Below are 17054 nucleotides of genomic sequence, written 5' to 3' on the forward strand. Positions count from 1 at the left end.
TCATTCTCTTCCGCTGTCAATTTCTCGGAAGCCTATTTTTCAAGATGGCCACCGCCAGAGCCAGCGCCGATGGCGTACACAACGCACCCGAGACTGTTCGTCAATCGGACGATAAGAAGGACATCACACAGGTCGAGCGCGTACTCTCCGTCGGAGACGAGAAAGGCGAGCATGCGGACTACAACCGTATTGACCAGGAAGTTGCCAAATACGCAGGCGCTTCTGAAGTCTTTGTCTCTGAAGAAGAGAACAAGCGGTTGAAGAAGATGATTGATCGGCGTGTACTGCCCATTATGGTCATCACGTACTTTTTGCAATCGCTAGATAAGGGTACCATGTCCGCTACCTCAATCATGGGTATCCGTGACGATGTTCCTGGCCTTCTTTCCAAGGAGACTGTGAGTTGCAAAGTCTGTGGGCACTAGTAACATGTACTGACTCGTGACAGTTTGGGTGGCTCACCACCTGTATCTACCTCGCTGTGCTTGTCGTCGAATACCCAACCAATTGGATTCTCCAACGAGTACCAGTCGCCAAATACCTTGGTTTCAACATCCTCGCATGGAGTACCGTACTTGCCTGCCACGCCCTCTGCTTCAGCTTCCCTGCGCTCGTTGCTGTCCGAACACTCCTCGGTATCTTCGAGGCCGTTTGCCAACCGGCTTTCTTGATCATGACTGGTCTTTGGTACAAGCGTGAGGAGCAGGCTCAGATCGTTACTTACTGGTACATGATGAGTGAGCGGAATACAGTCAACCTCATAGAACAACGACTAATCTCTTCATCTAGACGGTGCCCAACAGATCGTCGGTGGTCTTCTCGCATACGCCTTCTCTACAATCAGACATCCTAGCTTCAAGGCGAACCCCGGAAATGCGCCGATTAGGTCATGGCAAGCCATCTTCATCTGTTACGGCTGTATCTCTTTCCTCTGGGGACTCTATGTCATTTTTACACTTCCTGATAGCCCTATGCGCGCCAAGTGCTGGTCTGAAGAAGACAAGAAGCTCATGGTTGAGCGTGTCCGCTCTAACCAGACCGGTCTCCAAAACAAGAAGTTCCGTGCCTACCAGTTCAAGGAGGCTCTCCTCGATCCCCAGACCTACTGCTACATGGGTATCCAGATCTTCACTACCCTCCCCACTTCTGGACTCGGTGCCTTCTACAACATCATCATTCAGGATCTCGGTTTCGATGTCCTCCAGGTTCAACTGCTCGCCATGGTTCTTGGTGTAGTCATTATTGCCACACTCATGGGCTCAGCCTGGATGGTCAAGAAGACAAAGCAAAACCTGTTGACCATGGCCGTTTTCATGATCCCAGCTTTTACTGGCACAATCGTCATCATGACTGTCAAGAACACTAACAACGCTACCAAAGCTGGTCTACTGATCAGTTATTGGATCATCTTCACCTTCTGGGCTGCCCAAGGTCTCGGCATGTCCATGCTGACGCGAAACGTCGGAGGTCAGACCAAGAAGTCTGTCTGCATCACCATGAACTTCTTTGCTTGGTGTGCCGGTAACGCCATCGGTCCCAAGGTCTTCTTTGACGGCGACCCACGCTACCTCAAGTCGCTCTCTATCCATCTCGGATGTTATTCTGCGCTACTCTGTGTCATTGCCTTCCTGAGATTCAACCTCATGCTACGCAATAAGAAGAAGGACCGCGAGTTTGGAAAGGAGATTAGCAATGCTCACGGATTTGACGATCTGACGGACAAGGAGAATCCCAACTTCCGTTATGTTTACTAGGAAATATGTTGTTATGATGGGACGAATCAAGAGCACTCTATGCTGTTGTAGCTACTGTAGCACTTATCATACCAGACAAAAATTGCACAAGCGATGTTCTTGTTACTCATCCCAAGCTTGCTCCGCCTACTACTTAATATGCTTATTCCATAATTACTTACCTATGCATTTCTCGTTGGAGGAAACTTTCCTCGTCGACCGCTGCTTGTAATTTTACGCAAGAGAAACACGTCTCTCTAAAAAGCAAAGTCGTCTGTTTGCTCGCGCGATCGACAAAGTACCAAATATTTGACAGGCGTTGAGCATTCGTTCTCACGTGTTCGGAACGAAAGCAGCCACGTGCTAACGCGAATGCTACGTGATTTGGGCGTTGGCTTGGCCTGTCCAAGTTCTAGTGACTCTGTTACATCCTCATTCTGCGTTGACACCTTTCCTGGTGGCTGCCGTGCTGCAAAGTAAACTTGAATGATGCCTTCATAGAAGAGTTGGTATATATGGCTGGTAAGTGAGCCCCCAGAAGCCGCTGCAACATGGAAGATGTTGCTAATTTCCACGAGCAGTCAACAGAGCGATGTCGCTTGATTGCCTTGGAGCTATCGCACTACCCAAGAAAGCCTTGCTTGGAGCCAAATCAATAGGTCGAAGCTTTTCACGGTGGCTTTCCCAATACGTAGATTCCAAGGTCCCATGGATATCGAATCTGGTATCATTGCGCCCATATTGTTACGCGTGGACACCCTGCTTGTTTTGGCGTCCAGAAGTCCGGACTGTGGAGTGGGATCTGGAACGAAAATGTTTCGTGTATATATTTTGCTCGTCACATCAGCCTCTAGGCAGACACAGTGGTATCATCGGCTGTTCCACTGATCTTTGTCTGCTATGGCAACTCCTATCATCGCTTCGCGCCATCGTCTACATGTCCTTCCCTATCCAACATCTCGTTCTTCTTAGCACTCCCCTCCAACCCCGCTAAAATTGCCTTGTCCTCTCCCGGAATGCGCATCTCAAAAGTATCCCTCACGACCGCATATTCATAGTACCCACATCGAGCAATCGGCTCCGTCTTCCTCACATCGATCTTGCCATCAGTCAACACGCGCTCATCGATGTGCACACCGATTACCTTCCCTATCACCACGTCTGCTGACCCCATAGGCGGGTTTCCAGGAAGTCGCAACGTAGTGTAGTACTCGCACTCGAACTTCACCGGACTGCGCATCACCATTGGGATCATCATTTCCTTCCTGCCCTCGCCACTATTGCCAACTACAACAACTCCACTCAGCTTACTGTCCTCCTTTTCTACACCCGCCTTCTCAAACTCGTCAACACCATATTCTTCTTGCACTGCACTCCTGTTTACTTCCTCCCTTAGCTCATACGTCGCTAGATTCCAAATAAACTTTCCTGTAGCTTCGACGTTGCGGACAGTATCTTTCTGTGAGTTGCTAGGCGTTTGATTGGCGCTAAACATTACGTATGGCGGGTCGAAGGTGAGATTGTTGAATTGAGAGTAGGGAGCTAGATTTGCGTGGCCATCAGGTGAGAGTGTCGATATCCAGCCTATCGGTCGGGGAAGGACGCATGCCTAGGTTGGGCTTAGTGGCTGCTAAGAGAGTTTTGAGTGTACATAATTCTGATAGATGAATACTGTTTCTGATTGCCTTCATGGCGTCTGGAAATCTGGCAAAGCATACTTACTTTGAATGGATCGTACGGTAATCCGTGGTCTTCTTTTCCAGGTTGGTAGAACATTGCAACTTCGTTGACGTGTACTTCCCTACAGCTATCTCTCGTGATTCGCTTCTTTTATACCTAGGAGATCTGTAAAGCCGTATTTATCGACCTGGAAGTTTCCGATCATCGAATCATCCTCAGGTAGACGTTATGTGCTTGTCCAAAGCCGAACCACCTGTTTGGGTCTTTGTCTGCCAGTTAACGGGTAGACTGCGGGGAACCATTACCTGTCGGAATCGGCAAACATAGGCGGCATGTGCCTCTACCCCCCACTAATACCGACACCATCACTTTTGCAGTAAAGGTCCTTTCCAACAAAATTGCCACATTGAGACGAGTACATTGACCATGTATCTATACACATCTTCTCAAGTGTCTACAAGCCTCAGCTGTCGAACTCGCCAACAGCGCAAAACCCCGACCTAACACAAACAATGGCATCAGAAACCATCCTGATAACAGGCGCATCCTCCGGTCTCGGTCTTGCCTTCGTACAACACTATGCTTCCTTGCCATCACGGCCCAACATAATAGGCATCGACAACCAATCCTTCCCAATCCAAATTGACAATCAACAAGGGACCAATATTCAATTCCATCAGATTGACATAACATCAACTTCCAAGATCCAAGACCTTGCATCGACACTCAGCTCCATACCCATCAACTTGGTCCTTCACTGCGCCGGTATCCGGGGTCTTGTTCCACGTATCGTGGCTCATGAGAAAGATAGCAACAGGGTCGTCGCGGCAGCAGAAACACTGGAAGCCATGGATTACCCGACCATGATGAAAACCCTTGAAATCAACACCTGGGGTACTTTCAACGTTATCAGATCGTTCTTGTCAAACCTCCAACTAGCCGCTGTTACTCAAAGCTCATCAAAACCTAAGGTCGTCATTTTGTCATCTCGAATGGGTTCGATATCCGCGAACACGGCGGGTGGCGGGTATGCATATCGTGCCAGCAAGGCGGCCCTGAATGCGGTAGTGAAGAGCTTCGTCATCGATATACCGGAGGTGCAGTTTCTGATGCTGCATCCGGGACGGGTGGAGACGGGACTGGTGGAGTGGAAGGAGGAAGGAGCAATTGGGGTGGAGGAGAGTGTGGGGGATTGTATGCGGGTTTTGACGAGTATGACCGAGGAAGGATGGGAGAGTGGGAGATTGGTGGACCGATTCGGCGTGACAATCCCCTGGTAGCAAGGATACTAGATCGAAATATGAAGGGCACGCTGCATTCACCTATGTATCTCTGCATTTGTATGGTGTATCTTGATATCAAATCGCTGCGCCTGTCCTGCCGCTTTTGCTCATTTATCCGTACATTGTGATCTCCATCTCATGTTTCTGTCTATGGCGCCTTGGTATACATGAACGAAAATAGAGCCCTATTTGTGCGCGATATATGCTCCCACATCATCCGCAGACATGGACCGCCTTCGCCGATACAGCTCCAGTGGCAGTTGATGCACCAAGCTGCGCGGATGTTGCCAATGGATCGTAAGGGCTATAATTGATGCCACCAGTGGTTGTGCCTACGAGCTTGATAGACGTAACCGACGGATCAAAGGGAACGTAGTTTATGCCGCCAATGGTTGTGCCAGTAGGCTTGACAGCCGCCGTCGATGGGTCATAAGGACCGTAGTTGTTGCCGCCAGTCAAAGTCGCAGGCAAAGTCATGACCTTCGTTATCGTTATGACCGTGGTGATTGTGATAGTCATGGGAGCTGCCTCTGAAGCCATCGCGGAGAGATGTCCAGTGTAGGAAGAGGTGAGTGTTCTCGAGGCGGAAGGCTCGTACGGGCTGTAATTATCACCACCAGTCCGAGTCGCAGGCAGCGTCACGATTTTCGTTGTCGTGACGATAGTTGTTATTAAAACCACTTCAGGGTCTGTCTCGGAAGCCGGCGCTGGAAGACGCTTGCCGTAGAAAGAGGCAAGAGTGGTTGGGGTTGTAGCAGATGTTGACGGGTCGTATGAGCCGCAGTTAGTACTGTGAATCATTGTTGTAGGCAAAGCCATGAGATTGTTCGAAGTGGTGATGGTAGTCGTTGGAACTGGAATGACAGCTTGCTTTGCAGTGGTTGTAGAGTTGAGGACTGTTTGAGCTATCTCGGATGCGAGGCTGTTCTTCGGGAGATCACTGCCGGCGCCGTTCTGGTAAACTCTCACGGAATTGATAAGATAGAAAACTTCCTTGAGCTTATCAGGGTTAGCTGCAACGAAGTGGTTACAAGAGTCGTCGTGGGTTTCTGCTGCGCAACCTGAATAGCCAGCCCAGGTATCGCCACCCGCATTCCTGCCACAGAAGGTAATATTGAGAATCTTTCCATGTCAGTGAGTACTCGCACGAACGAATATGGGAATACGTACGATCTTCATCTTCTTGAACGTCTTCTGGATGTCACAGCCGTCCCCAACAAAGTTCATCACAGGCTTGCCCCATCTGCTAGGATCAGGATGATCACCGTCCAAGCCCGAGGGCTCACTGCCTCTAGCGAAGAACCAGGCCTTGATGCCACCATTGCTGACCTCTGCTGCCCAGACTCCGCCGTGGCGATCATTGAAGGCCTGGCCCAAGGAGCCGTCAGGACCATTGACTCCACAGTTGTAACCACTCGAACACTCAAGGTCGTCGCGCGTCTGTCCGGTACCGCCACTATCCCGCATCTTACATGGCGTCTGAACAGTGTGGATGCTGAGCTCGTTCCAACTATTCTTCGAGACGCCTTCGATAATGTCGAACTCGGAGTACCAGTCCTCTTGGTCAGCATCATCGTGTAGAAGCCAGCTGCTGCATGTACGACGAATCTCACAGAGAACAGGAAGCACGAAATGCCTTGAACGCCTTGAAGGTTCAACTGTGGTTATTCCAGGTGGGCAAGCTTACAGAGCAGGCCACATGCCACATCCACTAGGTAGATGATCAAAATCGGCAATGAAGAGCCCATTATCAAACGTCTGCACTCCCTCCAGTCGTATGCTCTTGCGGCCATAGCCCTCACCAGGCTCCTTTGGAGTGAGTACCTGGTTTGTGTCGACCCCAAGACGAACCTTGCCGTCCTCGATACGGGCAAGTCCAAGTTCAGTTGCTTCTTCCTTGGAGACATAGAAAGCGAGACCATGAGTGAACTTGTCCCAGCCGTTGTAGAAACGGAAGGAGCTATCGTCGAAGAAATTACTTGCATCGTATGTCGCCTTGAGCTCGTAGCCCGTGGCGAGGGAAGCCACTGAGGCGACAGTGAGGAGGGTTTGTAAGATAGCCATTGTTCAATACTCCTGTGGAAGCTGGAGAAGGATAAGAAGAGGAACGCGAGAGTGACGAGGAGGTCTGACGCAGAAAGTTTGAATCATATAGACTATTTACCCGTGCACATACCGTCTCGCCTGGTGAGAGAAGGTAGCGGGAAGGAGCGACTCAGGGTAGTGAAGTGAGAGAAACCATATTGAACTGACACTCACAATACCTTGTCTTTGCCGTGCTGTGAAGCGAATTATAGGTGATATATGCTAGGCTGATTCATATCTGACTTTTGCACCATCCAAGGTCGGTATTAGAGATGTCTTCAGGGTTGAAGATGGCATCTGAGTAAGAATCGTATCCTGCGGTAGACTGGTAGACAGCGTAGTGCTACTCTTGACATAAAAGACCCGCTCATTACAGAGTGCGCTGGGGTATTGATGGTATTTCGAGAACGCTGGATGTGGGCAACCACAGCCGGCACCAACCGCATCTCTTCTATAAGTCAACGTTTGGTAGCAGCTTTGAAGCGCACGCTCAATATCGATAGGCATGAAAACAAGGAATGTGACTTGATGCCACTTGCGAAACGACTGAACACGCCGATATCATGCTTGATCACCCACCGTCTTGCTTATATCATCCTCACGAGCATCGGCCAGTGTGCCTTGTTCGCCTATTCTTGACCTCGCGCCCGAGATCTTGCCCGCAGTCTCCAGTCCTCCTTCGATACCCTGTACTAATCCGTCTAATGCATCGAAGATATCGGCTTGTTGGTCCCTCGCCTCGTTCAGCCTGTCCAGTCCAGCCTGACCCTTTCCCTTGCTCTTCCTCGGTATCTCAACGCCTTGAATCCGGAGCATGTACCCTTGATCTGGCGCATTCTCATCGAACGACGGAGCTGTTCGCACATCCGTTTCCGTTATCTGCCACTCCGATGAAAGCGACTGCGCATCTGCGATGGTTCGTCCGTCCGCCGCGACATCGATTATGAGGTAGTGTTCCTTGACACCCGGTATAGGTGGGGGAAGCGGTGACTCGACTGGTGAGGCTTGCTCGTCTCCTTCTTCACTTCCCTGGTTGCGTCGTCTCTCACCACCACCTGGCGCATCCTGTGGGAGGTACTTTGTGTCATCCAGCCCTAAGCCTCGCATCGATGCGGCGGTTATGATGGTCGGGTCGTCATCTGCAAAGACATAGTGTGTATACGGGTGGTAGTGCTCGCCCGACGTTGTATCTTCGATTAGAGTAAAGAAAGGTCGGAAGTTCGGTGGTGGTAGCAACGGCTGCTCGAAACTAGGCTCGGGATACGGTACATCGTCATCATCATCGTCCTCTGGCGCATCGCCAGGCTGCTGTTGCTCGCGGAGCTCGTCGTCGGGAGAATGTTTGGCGCGCTGCAACGGTGTTGATCGTGGAGAGTACGACGCGTGAATATCTGAGAGGGGCTCTGTAGTGTCGGGGTTGTTAGACATGTTGTGGGGATTGATGGAAGGCTGGAGTTAACGGAGTTCTGGGAGCTCTAGTAAGATGCGTGATCGATCGATAAGGGACGTGGTCCATGCACACTACCCTACCAGCATCAAGGATACCTAGGTATGAACCAAGTACTGAAGTACAGAGAAAGTCGCAGTGTGAATAGGCTGAGGTATGTAATGAAATCCTTAGGGTATCCAAATCCAAACGCCGATGGTAACAGTACTGTATAATCCAAGTATCGCTTCGGATGTGAAGCACTACTGCCCCAACTCCCGGCCTATACGCGAGAAGCATGTCGGTAACGAGCCTCTTCACAGATGTCCGTCATCAGTGCTAAGATTTGAAGGCTACAATGGGCTTGTATCGGGTTCTTGCGGCTGTGTTGGGGTTTCGGTGGCTGTTGGCGCGTCTTGACTCTTCGACTTGAAGGCTGGGAATGCAAGTCAGCGGGTGTTCTGTGAGCTTCGAACTGTACGTACGCTGACGACACATGGGACACTTCTCTAGAGAGCTCTCTTGCTTGAGCCAGGAGAAAATACAGTGCTGAGACACGTTAGTTGTGGGCGCAACAGGTACTCTCTGAGGATATAGGCACACCATGTGAAAGGAATGGTTGCACTCTCCCAGCACTATATCATGTTAGTCTTCATCGACCCTCGTCATCTTCAAACGTACATAGTGGACACTCGTCTCCAGGAAACTTGCACTTGGAGCAAGTGCTATCGTAAGGGTTGCGACAGATACCACAGACATCGTCATCTGGCATGTCCCAACGCCATGCGGCGACAGCATTCCATTCCCGTATAGTGACTTTCATCCTGTCCTTTGTCGCGCAATGGGTAGAACACGAAGTTGGCGCGCAGATTGAGTGGGACGCAGATCAACAGCACCAAAACATGCTGAGGCGGCAGATTTACGGCGGTGAGGGGCCACGGCGCGTTAATTCCGCTACCAGTAGGGTCTGAGCTCAAGCTGGAGCTTCCAGCGTCATCATAATCACAAATTCGTAGACCATACAAATGCCGTTATCCAAACGCGTAATGCTATCATCTTCTGAATCGATCTTTATATTCGAGCGCGAAAAAACGCGTCACATGATGTTATACTCGACTAAAATTGCGTGCGCGTAAGGTAGATGGCACTTCGACAGATTTGCTGAGTTCCCCGCACTAATCTTGAAGCTTACTGCGGACCCTCCTCTGTACAGAGGATGCAGATAGGGAAGCTTGACCTCGCCGTCTACTCCACATATCTTCGCTCCTTCTTCTTTCTCGCCGACCAGGACACCTTTTCTAGTTCACTGTATCCACCGTCCAGCTTCCAATATGTTCGTCCTACGCTTCCGCTGCTCTTTACGCCCACTCTCTTCCACTCCCTCTGTCCGCTTCCCCATAGCTGCAAGCAGTAGACGGACAATGTCTTCACACCACCACTTCTCTTCTTATCTCGTCTCACCATCCGAGCTCAATTCAGCTCTGAAGCATAATGCTAGCAAGCTTTCTTCAGAGCCGCGCATCGTCCCGCTTTGCGCATCCTGGTTTTTGCCCAACGATGGTAGGAATGGGTACAATACTTTTATTGAAGAGCGTATCCCGCGCGCTCGTTTCTTCGATCTCGACGCCGTCAAGGACATTCACTCGCCATATCCGCACATGCTTCCTTCTGCCGAAGACTTCGCAATCGCAATGAGACACCTCGGTATACGCCGTGAAGACAGCGTAGTCGTCTATGATACAAAGGAGCTGGGTATCTTCTCAGCCCCAAGAGTTGGTTGGACGCTACGAGTCTTCGGACATCCAAATGTGCATGTGTTGAACAACTTCCGCAAGTGGATCGAACAAGGGTTCCCAACGGAGAGCGGAGAGCCAAAGGAGGTTGCGCCGACCGAGTATGCAGTGCCGAAGTTGGAGGAAGAGAGGATCGTCGCCTTTGAGGAGGTCAAGGATATCGCAAGAGAATTGGGCAAGGAGGGTGCGGATGAAGTGCAAATATTGGACGCGAGGAGCTTAGGCCGGTGGAAGGGCATTGATCCGGAGCCTAGAGAAGGTATGCTTCTAGCTGCATAAGAGACACTACAACATGGTGAAGCTGACTCTACTAGGCCTTTCATCTGGGCACATTCCGCACTCCACCTCTGTCCCCATCACGGACCTTCTCGATTCGAAAGACAAGACGCTTCTCCCTGCCTCCGAACTCCAAGCTATCTTCAAGTCCAAGGGGGTGGATCCGTCTAAGCCAATCATAAACAGCTGTGGTACAGGCGTCACAGCGGCAATCATCGACGCTGCATTGTCAGAAGCTGGCTTCCCGGCACAACAGAGGCGCTTGTATGATGGCAGCTGGACCGAGTGGGCGCAGCGCGTGAAGCCTGGCGAAGGTCTCGTCCGGAAGACGGAGTAGATTGGTACGTAGACTGGTTGGAGACGTGATGAGTTTCCTTAACAAGTTGATACCCCTTTTCTTTCGCGTATATTCTTTGTATCCTCGAATGCATGATATGATTCCGACTTTATGCCAATGATGAAGTATGCATAACTTTCTTGCTGGCCTAATTCGTTGTATTCGTCAATGTGATGCAATTTTGTGATTTTTCATGCTCATCAACAACGTCTACTCCTACAGGAGTAACAGCTGTTGAATATATTCAACGAGATTCGTTTTGGTATAAAAATAGTGTCGAAACACCAAAGGCATGGGGTATACGCAGAGATCTAGATCCGACCACCAGAGAGATTGTCGTATCCAAATGAAAGATATGCAAGAAGCTCACCATTCGCGCAAGTGACGCACAGAGGAACGGCAGAACATCGGAGAGTTGACTTCTCAAGACTGTGATGACTGAGAAGCCTGTAATGCTTGCGGTGTCTGGGATGATGGACAGGGCTGTTTCGGGTCAAGGTCTGTGTCCGGGTGTAAGGAGTCAGTGTATGTCTAACACGTTGCTCGCCCATAGACACTTACATCTATTGAAGAATTCCCTGACCTGTGGATTGGCACCCCCCAGAGGTTTCTTTGGAAGTGCCACAACGTCGAGACCCTTGAGCGAGCGTGCTCTACTGACTGTTCAAAATATTAGTCTATATATTACAGCTCTATCAATGAAGCGCAACTTACGAGCGACGTAGAGTTGGCTTGCCTCAAAAGCCTCCTTGAGATCTACAATAACGCGATCCAGAGTCATGCCCTGCGACTTGTGCACAGTAATGGCATAGCCTGCGACAAGCGGAATCTGTGCCCTCGATAACAGGCTGAGCTTGCCCTCATCTCCATGCTCGTCAACATTTCCGAGTTCGTTGCAAGGACAGTCCGCGTAGATGACCTTAGTTCGGCCGTTGTCGAACCGAACAACTGGCCATGGCTGGCGGCGGTTCCGATTGGCGTATTCTTTAATTTGCCCTTGGGCATATTTGGCATGAGTACCTTTGAGCTCACCGTAATCGTCTTTGCCCTCTGCTGCGCGGGGTAGCTTGTTAGGGTCAAATTCCTCAAATCCGATGATCAGGCCTTGTGAGCCGTTTACAAGGCCGGCGTCGGGTTCAAGATTGGCCTGTAACACCACGCGCATGCCCTCCTTCAAATGCACAATAGCTTCGTAGCGATGCTCTCTCTGTGGGACAGTCAGTGATATTCGGACATTCGCAGAGGTCGTCATACTAGTTGTTTGAGAGTACCATCTTCTTTCTGTTCACAGTATTTTTCCAAAGATGTGTCTTCGCGATCATTCCATACGAAGTTATCTAAACACTTGTAGGCGAGTTGCTGTGAAGGAAGCTTCGCAATGTTTTCTTTGTTTATACGGTCGACATCCCAGCGCTTGGAGAATAGTCGGATGGCGCCTTCGGTTTCTTTTGTGTGATTGAGCAGGATATTTGCGTGATGCCTAACAATCTCACCATCTAGTATGTGTCAGTACATGTTTTCAAGTTTAATTATATGCGACAGTGGCGTCTCAATGATGGGCAACTATACCTCTGCGAATTTTCTGGAGTATGGAGATAAACTTCCTGTCGTCTTGTCTGTGAATTTCTGTGAGATTGATATGTTCGAATTTGCAATCCTGCCTGTGTCAGTGTTGCTGCCGTACGAGTCGGATGGAGTATACAACAAACCTTCCACGCTTCGCTACGGAAGGCCCACTTGTCGGTGTCGAACCAGAAATCATAGCGACATTTAAGGTTCTCGCAAATATGATGTAGCTCTCCTTCTCTCTTTTCATGAATGAGCTTCCATCCACACCCCATACAATGCTGGAAGGGCTTCACAGGTGATAGTTGACAAAACTACGGTAATTAGCATATCAGCATCGAATCTTGTAGAGTGACTTACGTCTCCGGTAACAACGACTTGAACGCCGCCAAATGGGCCAGTGGCTTTGCCGGCGCGGCTGGCCTTCATGACTTCGCTCAATCGCTCAAATTGGAGGTTTTCAATCATGCTGATCTCATCGATGACTAGCACGTCGGTCATGTCGAACTTCTTCCAAGTTTCTTTGCCGTGAGCGGCTGCCTTCAACACATCCAACGATTTGTTCATGCTGTCCACTGTCCAACCAGCGAAATTCCAGGTCGTTTGTCCGCCAACGTTAAGCGCGGCGAGATTAGTTGGCGCTACAATCCGAACGTTCTTTCCTTGCTTTTTGAGCAGTGGAACGAAAGCCTTCAAGATAGTAGACTTGCCACATCCTGCAGACCCAGTGTAGAAGACGTTTTTCCCGCCGTCCACGATGAGATCTACGACTCTCTGCTGTTCTGCGCTCAATCTTATCTCGGGATCAGAAACGTTCTTGTTAGCAGTAGTGTTCGGTCTTGGAGACTTTGCTGCAAGCTGTGACTGCCCTACAACGTGTCCTGCTTTGGAAGGTGATAGATCGTAGTTTGCGTATCCTTGGAATCGATTGGAAGGTGAGGTTAGAAGGGGGTAAGTGTACTTTGGAGGAGGTGAAGGTGTACGTTGAGCCCTGTGCGCATCGTATGTCGGAGCAAAGTTGTAGGACTCTTGCTGCCGCTCCCTTTGGCGCTGGAGCGCTATTTCGACGCGGTATCTGTTTTCGTTCATATATTTCCATGCATCGTCTATGGTACGAAACTTCTTTTGCCAACCACCACTGTAGCCTTTAATCTGTTCGAGAACGGTATCATAGTTTGTATAGATACCAGGCACTTTCCCACCTGCTACCGCGTAGTATACAATCTTCTTCGCGGAGAGATTGGGCTCCTGAACATATAGCCCAGCATTCCGCAGATCTTGCGGCAGGACAGGTTGTTTTGAGCTCGTCATCTGTTGCCTTGGTATGCTCTTCGTTGGCTCTGGGCTCGAAAGTATCTCGACTGGGTTGTGTTGAGTTCCGTACTGAGGCCCACTATAGGCTTGGGCGTGATCTTGCGTGGCAGAATGGACTCTAGGGCTGGTTGGCGATACGGCTTGTCTAGGTCGCTTTCTGAAGGCGTCAGGATGTTCTCCATCTGACTTTCGTTTTGTTGGCCTCTGTTCTGATGCGTCGTTTGGCCGCAATGCAGCCATAGGTGGAATATTTTCCATGTTCGACATTGGCGGGAGCAAGCTGTCGGAATGGTACTGCATGTACGTGGGGTACTCGACAGGTACGGTTATGGAAGAAGCGTAACGCAAAGGAGTGTAATGCGAGTACTGCGGCGGAGCGGCCGTGGGACCGGTAGTCGGAGGGGTATTATTCATATACGCGTCCAGCGCATAATCATCTATACAAGCGGTGTGAGCTCAAAATTTGGTTCGCGATTTCAACGGGGGACAGCCAACACGTACTGCGTGGGCACGGCGAGGTGATAAGAGGGATCGAATGCGCCATGGTATCAACTCACGATGCAAGGTCACCTCTCACTAAAGCCCATAGAGAACATAAATTGACTGATATAATCATGTATTATCGATGGATATGGCCAATAGGGACGAGCTCGATAGATGCAGCCGCGATGCGGGGTGCGGGAGCGATTATGAAAGAGGTGGTCGCGCTCCAGCCAACGCGACAAATCGCGTTGGCTATCGCGCTAGCGCAAGCTAATGTGGGGTCCCGCCTGAACATGTGGAGCGGAACGTCCGATACGTCAGACGTTTGCACAGAAGAGATGCTGGTAGCATAGTAGGCATGTTGGTCGGATCATTTCAGAACAGGTGCTTCATACCGAATGTGTTGTCGTGTTGCTATATCGGACATGTCCAGCGCAAGGCCATGAATCATTCTCCAGTGCTCATTATAGCTTCTGATGTAGCCCGACTACGACCTTGTCCCTTCTTTTGCATCTTGTTCGCCCTACCAGCCTTTGCCCGCCCATTCCCTAACCATCCTGGCTTCGCCGTGACAGGCTGTAGGAACCCATCGATGTGCACACCACCAAACGTCCGCTCTTCGTTGTCAGAATCGTTGGTTCTAGGGTCATAGCCGTGGACTCGCATGCAGTGCTCGACCACGCGATAAGGTAGAGCAAAGTCTTTTTCGTGCCCATAACAATCTACATGCGGACAACGCAATGTGCCGATCTGGAAGAAGGGTCGCTTAGGTGTTGGAGGCTGCGGGATTAAGGAGACGGCCGGCGGCGGTATAGCTGAAGGTGTGTAGAACACAGGCTCGGAAGCAGGCTTCAAAGCAAGAGTCTCGTGGAAGTGCATAAATGACATGCTCTCACCAAACAGAGCTGCGCAACGCTGAGCCGTACGTGCAATAGCTTCTCTGTCCCAACCCTGTACAGCAGCTAACCCAAGCACTTCACTCCAATCCATAAGGCCTTCCCTCAGCTGCAGTTCTTGTGTTTCTGAAGCATCGCTACCACCGATGCTGCTTGAGGATCTGCGACGTTTTCGTTCGCGGGTTATGTTGTTGGACGCCTCCCAGTCAGATGCTCCACTTGAGGTAGCATCACTATCGGGAGGCCTTCTTCCATCTTTGGCAGTCTTTGTTCCTGGTTGTGCTGTGTGAGCAGCTCGCGCCGATCTTGCACGCGAAGGAGGTCGGGTGCTTGATCCGCGACTTGTTCCACCCTTCGATCGGGCTCGTGATGTAGACCTTGACTCCGGCGCACTCGACTCTGCACCTGATGTGAAGTCACTCATGGAGGAATCTGCCGACCCGCCGCGACCGAAATGGTTGGCACGAGTTCGGCGGATAGCCAGTGCAAGCTCGTCTAGCTTTCCCATCATGGCCTGGATCGTTGGCTGTAGAAGCCGCTGTGTTCTCGCGTCGTCGGCTAGCAAAGTCGGCTCGGTGAGTCTCTCGTTACGAGGTTTCCTGCCACGTTTCTTTCCAGTCGCATGATGGCGTTCATCGTCGTCGCTATCGTCGTGTGCTTCGTCTTCATCTTCCGGTGGAAATGGAGCCATGGACGTAGAGCGCGACTGCGCGCGACTGGGGCTTTGAGATCGTGACTCGCTGCGTGAAGCTGTTGTGTAGTCGCCGGCGTCGGATTCAGACGAGGCCGCTTCCCGGGAGTTCCATCTCTCTTTGGCCAGTCGTAAAAATACAGCTTGAAGTTCGTCTCGGAGCTCATCTCCTACATCTTGTGTGCCTATGCCTGTGCCTGTGCCTGCAGAAGGCCATTCGACGGTCTGACCGCCCGCCATGCTATCGCCCAGCTCGTCGTCGGAGTCCAAGAGTGATGCTGGGGGCAGTGGCCATGCCGTCCACTCTTTGGAAGGCACCATTGCCGTCTGCACGAAGCCTGCCGCATCCTTGTATTCGAGGTCTTTGCCAGCATTCAGCCAGTTGTCCCTACTCTGCCAGTTTTCGAGCTGCGCCGTGGCTTCCTCGGGTCGTCGTAACCGCCGCTTGAGCGCATGGGCGTTGTACAGATGTGCCGCAAGATCTGTGTCTTGGATCTGAGCGAGCGAATCTGCTACCTGGCGATCGGCCTCGGTGAGGCTCTGCCATGCTTGGGGTTGGCCGAGAAAGCGGTTCGGGCGCACCGGTTCGTCGTCGTCGTCGTCGTCTTCTTCTTCTTCTTCCTCTTCCTCCTCGTCGGGTTCGTCCCGTGCGGACCCGCTATCGGTGTCTAGGTCATCGTCTATGTCGAGTGATATCGGCACATGGAGATTTGGTGCTTCTTGCGCGTTGCGCGGGTCTAAGACCTCCTCAACTGACGGCGATGAGCGTGCAGAAGGAGAAGAAGGAGGTGACGACGAGGCATCAGATACGTAAGAGGAGCGAGATGGCGCGGCGCTACCACCAAACAACGACATCTTCGTTGCAATAAAGGTCAAAGCGAGCTTGTGGCTGTCGTGGTATCAGCATCTGCCTTCTGCGATCCATCCCTCGTCGCGCTTCAGCGTCGCGGCCAAATTATGGCGGGGTTCTCGAAAACGACGCGCCGTCACGTTGGCGCTATCGGCCTGGGTCGCTACCATCATTCCACAGCACATGTCCCACTCCCAACTGGGTATCCCAGAACACAGCTACAAAGCGATCTTCGTCTTACATGGCTTCTCGGTACCTTGGCTTATCCAACGTACCCAGCCGGCGGATTACTGCAAGTGTAGTTGAGGAAGTACTAGCGAATACCCACCGTTGGATCTGCACCTAGCCATCAGCAAGGCTAGACATTAACCGTCTTTTCTACCGCGGGCTCTAACCACACATCAACACCAACAACTTATCCTGTCATAATTTCACCGACATCAACTGCGCGTTGCGCGCGTCGCAATGTAAGACACATGATGCTAGCTTCCCATTGAGAATAGTGGCGACACTGTTGACATCTACCATCACGTATCGCCCCGTCTCGAAAACAGGGTAACCTTCTCCGCAATATCATCATTGGTAGGTGATACCAAGGACGCCCTGCACTGCCGTATTTCCAAGCCCTGCGGAGGCGCATC

General features: G+C 51.0%; 9 protein-coding genes across 9 annotated transcripts; 3 read left to right on the forward strand and 6 right to left on the reverse strand.

Annotated features, from left to right (window-relative positions):
• Window positions 1-44: 44 nt before the first annotated feature.
• Window positions 45-1754, forward strand: CC77DRAFT_1056456 (allantoate permease; the record flags this gene model as incomplete). The annotated part of the gene is made up of 3 exons (XM_018527913.1): window positions 45-398; window positions 449-737; window positions 790-1754. 3 exons carry the CDS (start codon window positions 45-47, stop codon window positions 1752-1754), a joined length of 1608 nt encoding a protein of 535 aa, XP_018391805.1.
• A 798-nt stretch (window positions 1755-2552) lies between these two features.
• CC77DRAFT_979307 (hypothetical protein) lies at window positions 2553-3694 on the reverse strand. The gene is made up of 2 exons (XM_018536022.1): window positions 3456-3694; window positions 2553-3342 (listed from the first exon to the last, which is right to left on the reverse strand). Exons 1-2 carry the CDS (start codon window positions 3507-3509, stop codon window positions 2647-2649), a joined length of 750 nt encoding a protein of 249 aa, XP_018391806.1. The 5' UTR covers window positions 3510-3694; the 3' UTR covers window positions 2553-2646.
• Window positions 3695-3765: 71 nt separating this feature from the next.
• On the forward strand, window positions 3766-4693 carry CC77DRAFT_1046064 (NAD(P)-binding protein; the record flags this gene model as incomplete). Its single annotated transcript, XM_018527428.1, has 1 exon — window positions 3766-4693. Exon 1 carries the CDS (start codon window positions 3926-3928, stop codon window positions 4691-4693), a length of 768 nt encoding a protein of 255 aa, XP_018391807.1. The 5' UTR covers window positions 3766-3925.
• Window positions 4694-4732: 39 nt separating this feature from the next.
• Window positions 4733-5853, reverse strand: CC77DRAFT_46365 (hypothetical protein). The gene has a single exon (XM_018531790.1). The coding sequence runs from the start codon at window positions 5513-5515 to the stop codon at window positions 4910-4912; it is 606 nt and encodes a 201-aa protein (XP_018391808.1). The 5' UTR covers window positions 5516-5853; the 3' UTR covers window positions 4733-4909.
• CC77DRAFT_923894 (hypothetical protein) lies at window positions 5648-6760 on the reverse strand (the record flags this gene model as incomplete). The annotated part of the gene is made up of 3 exons (XM_018533766.1): window positions 5648-5818; window positions 5867-6284; window positions 6384-6760. Coding segments are annotated over 3 exons (966 nt in total), but the record flags the coding sequence as incomplete, so codon positions are not given.
• A 282-nt stretch (window positions 6761-7042) lies between these two features.
• CC77DRAFT_46326 (hypothetical protein) lies at window positions 7043-8518 on the reverse strand. Its single transcript, XM_018531787.1, has 2 exons — window positions 7361-8518; window positions 7043-7229 (listed from the first exon to the last, which is right to left on the reverse strand). The coding sequence occupies exons 1-2, from the start codon at window positions 8207-8209 to the stop codon at window positions 7152-7154; spliced, it is 927 nt and encodes a 308-aa protein (XP_018391810.1). The 5' UTR covers window positions 8210-8518; the 3' UTR covers window positions 7043-7151.
• Window positions 8314-9030, reverse strand: CC77DRAFT_979314 (RING/U-box; the record flags this gene model as incomplete). The annotated part of the gene is made up of 4 exons (XM_018536023.1): window positions 8314-8643; window positions 8693-8756; window positions 8811-8842; window positions 8889-9030. 4 exons carry the CDS (start codon window positions 9028-9030, stop codon window positions 8561-8563), a joined length of 321 nt encoding a protein of 106 aa, XP_018391811.1. The 3' UTR covers window positions 8314-8560.
• Window positions 9031-9212: 182 nt separating this feature from the next.
• Window positions 9213-10827, forward strand: CC77DRAFT_1015694 (thiosulfate sulfurtransferas-like protein). Its single transcript, XM_018524074.1, has 3 exons — window positions 9213-9344; window positions 9395-10259; window positions 10315-10827. The coding sequence occupies exons 2-3, from the start codon at window positions 9539-9541 to the stop codon at window positions 10611-10613; spliced, it is 1020 nt and encodes a 339-aa protein (XP_018391812.1). The 5' UTR covers window positions 9213-9344; window positions 9395-9538; the 3' UTR covers window positions 10614-10827.
• A 3164-nt stretch (window positions 10828-13991) lies between these two features.
• CC77DRAFT_46182 (hypothetical protein) lies at window positions 13992-16532 on the reverse strand. The gene has a single exon (XM_018531783.1). It carries the CDS (start codon window positions 16416-16418, stop codon window positions 14424-14426), a length of 1995 nt encoding a protein of 664 aa, XP_018391813.1. The 5' UTR covers window positions 16419-16532; the 3' UTR covers window positions 13992-14423.
• Window positions 16533-17054: the final 522 nt, after the last annotated feature.

Source organism: Alternaria alternata, assembly GCF_001642055.1.
Source record: "Alternaria alternata strain SRC1lrK2f unplaced genomic scaffold CC77scaffold_1, whole genome shotgun sequence".
NCBI classification, from domain to species: domain Eukaryota; kingdom Fungi; phylum Ascomycota; class Dothideomycetes; order Pleosporales; family Pleosporaceae; genus Alternaria; species Alternaria alternata.